At 42.0% G+C, this 12,515-nt stretch overlaps 1 protein-coding gene across 1 annotated transcript in view; it reads left to right on the top strand.

The window, feature by feature from the left end:
• Positions 1 to 381: 381 nt before the first annotated feature.
• The window catches only part of ANKRD55 (ankyrin repeat domain 55), a 101,332-nt gene continuing 89,198 nt past the window's right edge, over positions 382 to 12,515 (top strand). The window contains exons 1-2 of the mRNA XM_027101091.1: positions 382 to 500; positions 803 to 893. Coding sequence (XP_026956892.1) covers positions 836 to 893 — 58 coding nt within the window. The 5' untranslated portion in view covers positions 382 to 500; positions 803 to 835. The remainder of the gene's footprint in view (positions 501 to 802; positions 894 to 12,515) is intronic.

The raw sequence follows: 12,515 nt of genomic DNA on the forward strand, positions 1-12,515 counted from the left end.
ACCATTTATTCAACTGCTCCTCAAATGATATACATTTGGGTGATTTGAGGTTTTTCCACAACATATAATACTGCACTAAACACCCTTGTGATTGCACACTGTTTTAATTTTATCGCCATGGATATCTGAGCCCTGAAATCCAACCTTTCAAACGCTACTTCCTTCCCCCCATCCTCCCTGTCATTTGGAGAAAAGAGCTGAAGGGAGACTAAAGATGAGCTGTGAAAGCCAGTAATTACTCCATACAGCACATGGCCAGCAGCCTCCTGCTACAATATTTACGTGCTATTCCGTTGAGATGGCAGTCTGCTCACATGACCCAAATGCAGTTCTCACTCCACCAAGAACACAGCTGAATCCAAACTGCATTGGCAGCTTTGCACATGCTCCGTCTGGCCCTGTGAATCCTCACTCACCCATTGAGATTTCTTTTGGTTTAAAACAACACACCAGCTGCTGAGGCTCCGTTACCTCCAGTATTTTCCTGGCCCAGATCCAAGGCAGGTGGCCCTCTGTGAAAACCATTTTTCAAGGTTTGAGCTTTTTTTTTCTACATTTGTTGGGGGATAGAGTGTGTATAATATTTACACGTGGGTATAGCTGATGAGTGAGACCATAGGAAGTAACTCTTTTTCCTGTCAGGTATTACAGGAATAACATTTACCTATTTCCATCATTTGCCTTGACAAAGACCGGCAGCTCTAATGCACACTTAATTCTCAAACAGAGGTCTTGGCACGGGATGCTGTAACTGACTGTTGTGTTGACTGTAATGTGTAAGATGGTGTTTTCTCCTCTCTAGAGACCTGGATGCTTTTTGCCATTCTGGTGGTAAATGATGAGACAGGCAACCATGGATTTCAGCACTCCATCTGTGTTTGATCAGCAAAAAGGTAAAAACGCTGCTTTAACTCACCCTTGGTTCTTTGCATCTTTAGTCCAACGGTAGGGATTTGCACTTGTACAGGGAGAGAGAGTAATGTGTGTGTGTGTCTGTGTGTGGGTGTGGGTGTGTGGGTGTGATGTGGGAAGAGGATTTCACATAGGAAACAAACCTGTTCTAAATGTTCACTTCTCATTTGGTAAGCATTTAGAAGGGAGAAATAAGCTTATGGTCTATTAGTCTTGCTAAAGTGCTCCTACCTACAAATTTTAAAAATTGGGTTTCAAGCACACCAGCTATTTCAGATAGTATCATCTTTATTCTCATTAGCTTTTTGTTCAAATCTTTAAAATATATACATTATAATAAGTAACATAAACCCAATATCTCATTGCTATAGTTTCATAAATATCTCTTGATTCCCTTCAGGAATATATGTTGCCCAGATTTATGCTGTAGTTGATATATTATCTCATCCGAGGTTGTGTAATGACTTATCACTATGTTATTATTTGCAATGAAAGGATATATCTTTCTTACTCATAATTCCCAGTGTGGAAGTAATTTTCCACACAAAACGATTGCTGTGAAATTGATCCATCCTTATAAAAAACATGTATTCAGCCATTCAGTCTGTGCCTGTACATTTTGCATATGAAGTGTGTGCGTGTATGCATATATATGTATATTATATATATATACCTATGTGTAATTATGCATCTTTTCTCTGTAAGTACAGAAAATTTCCATTCTTTAAATGTAAGTAATATTTTAGAAGATTTTTTAAAAACATATCTGATATCTAAACCACTTTCAATACCCTCTGAGTATTCCTCAGAATCCTAAGATCCTTTGGTCATTTACCTGTTTTGGCTACACCGTGAAAATGGTGGTCTGTGAAAGCCTCATTAAGAAAAGGCATTGCTTCTTTCCTTTTCCCTTTTCCTGCTCTAGGCCATAGTGTGTTTACTACCTACCCTTCAAGCTACATCTGGTTTCATGGGTGAATTATTTCAGTTCAGTGCTTTGTCAGGTTACAGACTTACATTTAGATTTCTGAGTAACTACTGTGTGTGTGTGTGTGTGTGTGTGTGTGTGCATCTTCAGGATGTGCCAGTTTACACAGCACTGGGCTAGGAACACCATAGAGAAAGTGATTGTTACAGTTGTGCCCACCACATCCTTTGTACAGTTTGTATCACTGACGGCAATCAGCAAAAGTGAAAATATGCTTAGATCCAAAGACCTCATACTGGCTAAAAAATGACATTTTTGAGCTGTGCAATTCAAAGAGAAACACAATGGGTTTATTTTTTAAGACTAATTTGAGGGAGCTAGAACTGACTGCAGAGCACTAGCCCCTCGTAATGAATCCATCTGTTCCAGTGTTGTGTCTCCTAACAGGACTGAGCCCAAAACATAGTTAAAATATTAATTTATAATATTTATTTTCTTAAAACACCTTTCATGTGAGCAATTCACAGCTATTTCTCCACCCTAGACCTGATTCTTCCCCTTGTAAGTTAACCCTCTCCCTGACACCTCCATCTCTATTTTTCAATCATTTCTCTCCAGAGGTGCTGTGGTATGGTGGAAATAGCATGGGCGACATAGGTTAGAATGGCAGAATAACTACTTCTTAGCTGTGTGATCTTAGCAAGTTACCTGACCTCTCTGGGCCTTAATTGCCTCAGCAGTAAAATAAAGGAAACGATGCTCACCTAGCAAGGTTGTTGTGAGAATCTAAAATAATGTACAAAAAGCACCTGTCACATTGCCTGATATGCATTAACTACTTTCAAACTGTGGCTGCTTTTGTTATTATCATTGCTGTTATAATTATTACCACCCTCGACTGTGAGTTCCTCAATGTGAAAGACTATTCACCTGTCTATCTCTAGCTTGAATTTAGCAGTCCTCAGAACAAATGAGGGTTTAGTTAAGGCCAGTTGACTATACGACATTAATTATTTTCTTTAGAACTCCAGAGTACCATTTAGAGCAACCCCTAGAACAACAGTTAACTAAATGATACCTGAATAGTTCTATTATCACATTAACCCTTCCACCTTCTTAAAAGCATGAAAGGCCATAATAGGTTTAGACCATTGCATAGATTCTAAATACCATATTGTTGGGCAAAACCATGGTGAAGTGACTTTCTCCTGAAAAGTTGAGTATGGGTAGGGCTTTAGTAGAGGATTTTCCTTGAATTCCTAATATCCGGGGAATCAAAGCTCTAGTGTCCACTAGCTTTACATGCAGATGTTGACGAAAGACATTACATCTGGAAATATCTTAGAAGTCTTGTAAGACAGCTGCGACGGCATCACCTTTATGGAATGTAGACGTCGGCATTTAGGTATGACTTTGTGTCCTATTTTATTTTGCCTTCAAAAGAAAAACACTATCAAAAACCCAGGAAGTCCATGGTGTTCTCCACAACGGGTTGGCATTTGACTTGTTTGAATTATGTATGGAAAGTCATTGACTGTGGATTGTTCCCGAGGTTGGCTTGATTTTTATTTTTGATTCTGAGCCATTGCATCCTCTACCAGCTGTTAATTCATCATGGGGGTGGGGGGGGAAGGAAATGTTGCATTGCTGTCCGTAAGCTTTTTTATTATTTTTTTATTAAAATTATTAAAGACTTGGCTTTCTCCTTTCATCACTGTGAGATTACAGATCTACCTGAAATGTAACACTGAAAAGAAAAACTTGGCCACATATAAAAATCACCTAGGCAGTTTTTGAAAATCTTGATGCCTGGATTCCACCACTGGATATTCCAGTTTATTTGGTGAGGGGCATGGCCAGACAAAGCTCCCCAGGAAGTTCTAATGTACAGCAAAGATTGAGAACCGCTCATTCCATCCATCCCCCTAAGATCTCAGATGGGAAAAGTGAAGCACTGAGAGGTTAAAATGGGGGCCAGTTTATGATCATAACACACAGCTAATTAGTAACAGAGGGGACTGAGACCCAGGTGTTCGCTATCCAGACAGCAGACTGAGAAGTTTCTTTCCAAGGGCAATCTCTGGTCTTAACAGCTACTTTGAGGTGGAGGTAGGGCTCAGGCAGCTCTGGCTTATGGTTGCCCAGAGAATGGTCAGCAACGTGCACTTGGAAACTATGATGAATAATGACCTTCAGTTTGGCTCAAACCAAAACCAGGTGGATTTGGTAAGTCTGAGTCCCTCCAATTGCATTTTTCTATTTTTCTCTTTAGCAGAGGTAATAAGACAACCCCATGCCAGGGGCTCGGGGACAGATGGACATTTGCTCTAGTCCAGTCTCAGTCCTCATCCCAGTTGCACGGACTTGGACAAACTGGTTGATCTTCTCATCTGTGAAATGTGGATAATATTATACGTTCACAGGGTTGCTAGGAGGCTTAAAGATTGTGTTATCTTCCTGGCCAAGAGGATTCGGCTGTGTCTCTGGCTTGCCCTGTGAAGCTGTGAGGGAGGAAGCCTGGGTCTTCAGAGCTCTCCACTCCGGCTTTGTGCTTCTTACTTTCACCACGGCAACATCTCTCTGGTCCCACGTGTTCTCCCTGGCTGTCTTCCCTCTCAAAGCCCACATGCAGAAAAGGACCTGTAGTAAAATAATTTACTACAGAACACAGAGGTTCCTACTGAAGTTGAGACTTCAGTTATGTAACCAAAGATCCCTGCATGAGGAGGAACCCAGGCCTCAGAGAGAAAATAGAAACGACAAGGGAGGTCCCAAGGGCCTCACCCAGCCCAGCCCTGCCCCAGCTCTGTAAGAAGGGTTTGAGGAAGCTGAGCGGTGTGTCTGCAGGCACCTCTGGGGGGTGTGGCCCACCCTGACAGGTTTTTCTCTGGTAGAGCTGTTGTGAGAATGCGAGGAGGGGCTCGGCCCTCCAGCCCAGATTTATACAGGGCATCGTGTCCTAGGGCTGCTCTAACAAATTACCATAAACTGAGTGGCTTCAGACAAGAGAAATGCAATCTCTCACAGCTCTGGAAGCCAGCAGTATGAAATCAAGATGTCAGCAGGGCGTGTGCTCCTTCCGAAGGCTCTAGGGAAGAGTCCTTCCTTGTCTCCTCCAGCTTCTAACTGCCGTGGCTTCATCACCCCAATCTGCCTCCATCTTCACATGGCCTTTTCCTCTGCATGTGTGTCTGAGAACTCCCTCTGCCTCTCTCTTATAACAGTACATGTGCTTGCATTTAGGGCCCACCCAGATACGCCAGGATAAGCTTCTACTCTCAAAATCCTTAACTCAATCTCTCAACATGTGAGGTGACATGCACTCTTTTGCCATATGAGGTCATGGTCACAGGTCCCAGGGACTAGGACATGGATATACCTTCAAGGCCACCATTCAGCCTGCTACTTGGCATGAAAAAAGGTCAGATCTCAAGTTCCTTCTCAGAGGTATACAGTCTCATGGTTGGGTTTTTGGTAAAATCTATTCTCATTTAAGTCAGAAGAAAGGTTGGCATTTGGGGGGTGGGATGGAAAGGGCATAAGATAAAATGGCAAAACTGAGGTTCAAGCCTAAACCTGTCTGACTTCAAAACCCATCTTTTTTCTACTGCAATACTCTTCCTTGATCAACTATACATTTTAATGAAGAAATAAGCCATTAACAAAAATTTAAATTAATGAAGCATATATTTTTACAATCAAGCTGTTATCCCTTGTATTGTGGATTTTTAAAACTCCCACATGCATATGTGCTGGTTTTAATTTCCAACTTTTCATCCAAACTGAGAACACCAAACAAAAAGAATTTAGAGTGCACAGATATGCACTTTGCTGAAAAAGCAAAAGTTAAAATTCTGATGTGACAAAGGAAGAATGCCTCCAAAGGAAGAATAAGCAAATTTTCAAAGGGGTTTGGGAAGAAAGTAGAGAAAAGGCAGGCAAAGGAGACAGGAAAGAGAGGGGATGACTTGGGCTCAGTTGATTTGGGGCACAGACCTTGAATGGGATGAAACCCAGGAACACTGAGAATTCTGTGATTGATTTTCAGATTGGTTGGTCCAGATACAGGAAGATTAGCTGGCAGGTGACCATTCCAGAGGTTCAGAAGCAGATTATCTGCTGCCTGTGGGAAAGTGCTCAGCCTTCTCCCTCTCTTGGCCAAGAAAGAGGAACAGAGGGAAGAAGTAACAGGAGAAGAATTCTTTTTGCAATTTTCTTGCCCACTCAAGACCTAACCCGGGCAAACACGTTGCCTGGAAGCCTGCCCCTCCCCCTCCTCTGCCTCCTTCTTTGTCCTCTTTCCAGCACACAGGACCTTCCCTTCCATCAGCCAGCTCCTGAGAAAGGTTGTGACACATCAATCCACTCCCAGCCCCTCTTCTGGACCTAGCTAGAGGGAAGCCCCTGACTGATCTTATCCAATTACCATTCACTGGCTTAGAGAACCATGAAACCGAAAGTGATTCAGTGGATTGGGGTTGAGGGGGGTGGTGTCGTTGTCAGCATTCTCCACCATAGGACAACTACAGTGTTCTCGGGAATGGGGCCTCTTCCCTGACTATGCTTCGCAAGAAGGAGAATCTGGGAGTGGTACACAGAGGGAATGAAGGCCCACCTGGTGAGCCAGATCTCCTGAATCAACCCTGATGTTATGTCCCACAACTTGGCTAGATCAACTTCAGAAGGCAAATCCTCAGCTTAGCCCCTTGTCTGGAAGTCAGCTGGGTCACCACACTGAGCTTTTCCTACCATCTCTATTCATTAACTCCATATTTCTTCAGTAATTATTAAACAACTGTGTTGATGAACTGATATCCATAGATTTTCCCTTTGAGGCAACCATTTGGATGCAAGGATATTTTAATGGAGCCTAAAGGAAGAACCACTAAACTTGTAGCTATTTTTATTCCCAAACAAGTAGAAAAACAAACCTCTCACCCATCCGCAAATATAGGACAAGGTGAGGAGGTAAGGGTCTAGATGCACTGAGGCCCAAGGTTGGTGTAAAAGATGGGTATGGCTAGACACCGTGTTGCAGAAAGACCACATCCACCCAGGAGTCATGTTTAGCACACTTGTAAGCCTAATAAATAGGTCCGTGTGCTTAATAAGGGCCCTAACTTTGTTTTCTCAATGTAAAATTTTAAAATGTCAGTTGCTTATTGATGAGGCCACTCTTGTTTTATTGGGTCCATTGGGGGAAGAAGTGAAGGGACAATGTTCCAATCTACATGGGAACTATTTCCATTCCTAAAAGTATCCTCAGAATTTAAAAAATATACACATATAACATTTAATAGCATTCTAATGCTTTTTTAACTTTTTGTTTGAAAATAATTTCAAACTTAAGGAAACATTGTAAGATCAGTATAAAGAACACTGTCTTTTATCCAGATTCACCTGTTAACATTTTACCCCATATGCTTTATTGTTAGCTCTTTCTCTGTGTCCATCTCTACATCTCTTTGTATCTCTGTTTCTCTATCTGTCTCTCTGCCTCTTTCTCTATATGTATGTATGTATATGCTTATTTGTGTTTGTGTGTGTGTGTATACATGTGTATGTACTTTTATCTCATCTGCCTGCATTCCAATTTTGTCTGTTGATCCAATAATGTCTTTTATAGCATTTTACCCCCAGTACAGGATCCAGTCTAGGATTAGGTACTACATTTAGTTATCAGGCCTCTTTAGTCTCCTTTAACCTGGAACATTTCTTTAGACTTTCTTTGTCTTTTATGACATTGACATTTTTGAACTTATAGTCTCTCTCTTTTTTTAATACCAAGTTCCTCTTTATGGGTTTGTCTGACGCTCCCTCACAACTAGATTTAGATTATGCATTCCCAGCCAGAACACCACATGGGCGATGTATCCATCTCAGGTTATCACAATATGGTTTAAATTCTTTTAGATGGTAATTTGATGTTACGGGTGTTGCACTATTAGATATCAACTGGTTCTTACAGAGTTTTTTAAGTACTGGGGTTTCTTTCTAAATGTAAAATTAGCATCACCTTCTTCAAAATATTCAAGCAATACAAAAAAGAATTCAGTATAGGAAGTGTTGTATTCTCTTAACTAGCAAAGGGCTCTGTTCTTCAGAGTCTCTTAGCCCCAGCCTGTTCCCAGCTTCTCGGCTGCCAAGATAAACCCTAGCAACTCAACCTCCATGCGGGGATGGGGAGTAGCTTCCAAATGGAGACAGAGATCAGGCCAAGAATATTAACCACTAGTAATAATCAGAAGAAGAGCGATAACTCTGGTTTATTAAGCATCTCCCATTTATTAAACCAGACACTGTGCAAAACTTTCACTCCTATCATCTCACTGGATCCTCAACACAGCCTGTGAGATAGATTCCATTTCTAGTCCATCTGAGGTTACATGACTTATCCAAGGCCACACAGGACAAAGGCAAAGCTCCCATTTTTAACTCTGGTTTCTGACCCCCAAGCCTTCCTCACACTCTTGTTCACCATGAAGTTATACTTTTTGGATTCTTATAACCCACCTCATCAATCCCTTCCTTCATGACTCCTAGCACAAAAGAAAATAAAGGTGATGGCAGCTAGGTTTGCTCAAGTCTCCCCAGGGCTGAGCTTCCATTTGCAATGAGTTCTGCCCAGTAGGCTCAGCTTAGTGACAGGCCGACCTCTTCCATGGTAGGAGTGGATCCAGTCTTATAGCAACCTGCCTTTAGAGCAAAGAAAGACAGCAGAATCCTAGGAGGAGGAGGAGGTGGCTAAAAGGGTAGAATTCACTGGGATTCAACCTGTGGAACTAATGTGATGGGAATTGGGAATTTGTAAGGTCAGGTCTTGGCTTCCACCCCAGAAGCTTCTGAAGCCAGGTTCTTTATCATTTTCCTACTCAACCTATTTGTTCTGTGCAGCAACAGGTTAACATTTCTCCAAGAGACATTTCAGAGGGCCCCGACCCTGTAATCAAGGTCACAAATAAATAGCAATTGATAAAGAGGAAAGAGAATTATTTTAACCTTGACATCCTAAGCTTTGATCCTGGGTGACCCCAAGATCATTCCTCTGTTCTCTAACTCACAACAGTAAATCAGAACACAGTTTGGTGTTAAAACAACAACAAAAACACCTTACTTTTAAGAATCATGAGAGAACACCTGAAATTCATCTGAAATGACATTTTTATCCTTCTTACTTAGTGCTATTCAAGTCAGCTGACTCAGCATGACCACTGCGCAGAGGTCTGGGGATGGGCTCACAGCTATCTGCTTTCAGGTGGTCACTGCAGAAGCCGGTCCAGATCCTGGAAGTGTTTTGTCTTAGAATAGTAGTAACTTGTAGAATTGAAAGGAACTCAGTGAATGTGTAATCCAGCTCCCTCACTTTTTACATGTGAACGCTGAAACAGAGGGGTTAGCAGTGGTACAGTGTACTGGACTGTAATGGCCACTGGAGTCACACCAAACAATTCAAGTCCCAGTGCTGCCACTCTTTTTACCGACCCTTTCCAGTCAGGCCCCAGCAACGGTCCTTCTGCTGGTGTCATTGGAGCCAACAGAATGAGCCTGAGTTTGGTTCGGAAGTAAAGGCGAGTTTTCTTCTTTGCTCAAAGAATGGAGAAACACGAGCTCACTCTCTAGAGGACCCGCTGTCCCTACAGGCTGTGGGCGGGGCTGCTTTATAGGATCGCCTCAGCGGAGGGGGCGGAGCTCTCCCAGGGCAGGCACAGCCCTAACGCTCAGGCTCCAGAGCGCAGGCCCGGAGCAGCGTCTCTGCCCACGGCCGGCGGCCATCTTGAATTGAGGTGGTGTGTGCAGCAGCGCTTCTGCCCACGCCCAGAGCTGAGACGTCCCGCACGGGCGTTTCACCCGAGGAGGAACTCTGGTCTGAAGAGCCAAGTACCAGTACGAGGCCTCTGCACGCGGCTCCCTGTGAGCAAGTGAAACCAGACTAATCACAAAGGAACAAGAAAAAAGGTTAGACTGTATTTTATTACCCAGATTCTATTTTTCCATGAATTGTTAGTGGGCTATGCTGGTGACACTTACTGTATGACCCAGCTGTTTAACATCTCTATACCTCACTTTCCTACCTTGTAAATTAAGATGGTGCTATTACAAAGGATTGTTTATAAAGATTGAATTAAGGAATACATGCAAAGTACCTGCAACCACTGCTGGCCCATAGTAATCGCTCAGTAACTGCTAGAGGGTGTTATGGGTTTGTTATAAAGATGGTTATAACAGTCTTCAGAGGATTGTTAGAAAGATTCAATGACATAATACATACAAAGCACTTGGAACCATGCCTGGCCCAGAGTAACCACTTAGCAAGTGCTAGTGATTCTTATAGATGACTTACCTAAGGTCATATGGACAACCGGTCTTCCCTGGTCAAGAGAACACCCAACCCTCAAGTTACCTCCCCCTCTGTAATGAATTCATAGCATAGCACTCCTTTTTTAAATTTTATTTTTTAATTTTTTATATAATTTTTAAAGGTTAATTTCCATTTACAGTTATTACAAAATATTGTCTATATTCCCCATGTGTACAGTATATCCTTGAACCTATCTTATATACAATAGTTTGTACCTCCTACTGACCCCTTCCTCCCTACCACCACCCACTGTTAATCACTAGTTTGTTCTCTATATGTGTGAGTCTGCTTCTTTTTTGTTGTATTCACTAGTTTGTTGTCTTTTTTAGATTCCACATATAAGTGATATACAGTCTTTCTCTGTCTGACTTATTTCACTTAGCATAAGGCCCTCCAACTCATTCATGTTGCTGCAAATGTCAACATTTCATTCCTTTTTATGGCTGAGTAGTATTCCATTGTATATATACACCACATCTTCTTTATCCATTCATCTGTTGACAGACCCTTAGGTTGCTTCTGTATCTTGGCAATTGTAAATAATGCTGCTATGAACATTGGGGTACATGTAGCTTTTTGAATTAGTGTTTTTGTTATATTCGGATATAAACCCAGGAGTGGAATTGGCTCGGTTGTATGGTAACCCTGTTTTTAGTTTTTTGAGAAACCTCCATACTGTTTTCCACAGTGGCTGCACCAATTTACATTCCCACCAACAGTGTAGATGGGTTTCCTTTTCTCTACATCCTTGACAACATTTGTTACTTGTGTTCTTTTTGACAATGGCCATTCTGGCAGGTGTGAGGTGATGTCTCATTGTGGTGTTGATTTGCATTCCCTGATGATTAGCGGTGTTGAGAATCTTTTCTTTTGTGTGTGTGTGTGTGTGTGTGTGTGTGTGTGTGTGTGTGCAATTGCTTTTATAAACAAATTTTAGGCTGGAATAAGGAGCTCCTAGTTCGTCATGTTGGAGATTGTCCTTGCTGCTATAGGCTGTTGAAGTGTGCCTCCCTTATGATCTGGTTGATGTGGGAATAAGGACCTTGGCATACCGCATACTCCTCATATAAGGACTGAGGGGTACTCTTATTGAGTTCAGCAATGATTTGGTTTAAGCTGCTTTCTGATACAATTCTGTTTCTGGGGACTTAACACTGCTGCTCCTGTCATTATCATTGCTTGAACATGCACACACTTTGGTTCCTCTTAGTGGTTCCTTCCTTATTGTGTTTCATTGCATCCTGAGACTCCTGAAAAACAGGGTTTCTCTTACTCCTTTTGGACTGGGGAGAATGGTGATTGTCCTCTTTATTATCATTCCTTCTTCTTTTCTGCTTATTGTTCAGTGACTGTGTTTCTAATTCCAACAGCATGTCGGTAATTGGGTCTACATTCATATTTAGGACAGAGAATACATTAGTACTGGCCAAAGTGGCCCTGGCAGAATTGGCCGAAGAAGCAAAGCAGGATGATGGTGAGGACCAGAGATGGACCAGTACAGGCCAAAGTTGCCCTGTAAAAACATTCTGGCATGGCATACCTCCCTAGTCCTGGCCCCAAAACCCTAGAAACCTTGAGTATCTTTTCATGTACCTGTTGGCCATCTGCATTTCCTTTTTGGAAAAATGTCTATTCAGTTCTTCTGCTCTTTTTTTTTTTTTTGGCTGCGCTGGGTCTTCGTTGCTGCGTGTGGCCTTTCTCTAGTTGTAGTGAACGGGGGCTACTCTTCATTGCGGTGCACATGCTTCTCATTGCAGTGGCTTCTCTCATTGCAGAGCACAGGCTCTAGGCACTTGGGCTTCAGTAGTTGTGGCACATGGGCTTAGTTGCTCCGCAGTATGCGGAATCTTCCCGGACCAGGGCTCGAACCCGTGTCCCCTGCATTGGCAGGGGGATTCTTAACCACTGCGCCACCAAGGAAGTCCCTTCTGCCCAGTTTTTAATCAGTTTTTTTTTAATGTTGAGTTATGTGAACTATTTATATATGTTGGATATTAATCCTTTATCAGTCATATCATTTGCAAATATTTTGTCCCATTCAGTAGATTGTCTTTGTCGATGGTTTCCTTTGCTATGCAAAGCTTTGGAGTTTAATTAGGTCCCATTTGTTTATTTTTGCTTTTATTTCCTTTACTTTAAGAAACAGATCCAAAAAAATATTGCTGTGATTTATGTCAAAGGGTGTTCTGCCTATGTTTTCCTCTAGGAGTTTTATAGTATCTGGTCTCACATTTAGGTCTTTAATCCATTTTGAGTTTACTTTTGTATATGGTGTTAGAGAATGTTCTGATTTCATTCTTTTACATGTAGCTGTCC

The sequence above is a fragment of the Aethalodelphis obliquidens genome, unplaced genomic scaffold, assembly GCF_003676395.1.
Source record: "Aethalodelphis obliquidens isolate GAN/ISIS:26980383/991018 unplaced genomic scaffold, ASM367639v1 scaffold4, whole genome shotgun sequence".
In the NCBI taxonomy this organism is placed as follows: Eukaryota; Metazoa; Chordata; class Mammalia; order Artiodactyla; family Delphinidae; genus Aethalodelphis; species Aethalodelphis obliquidens.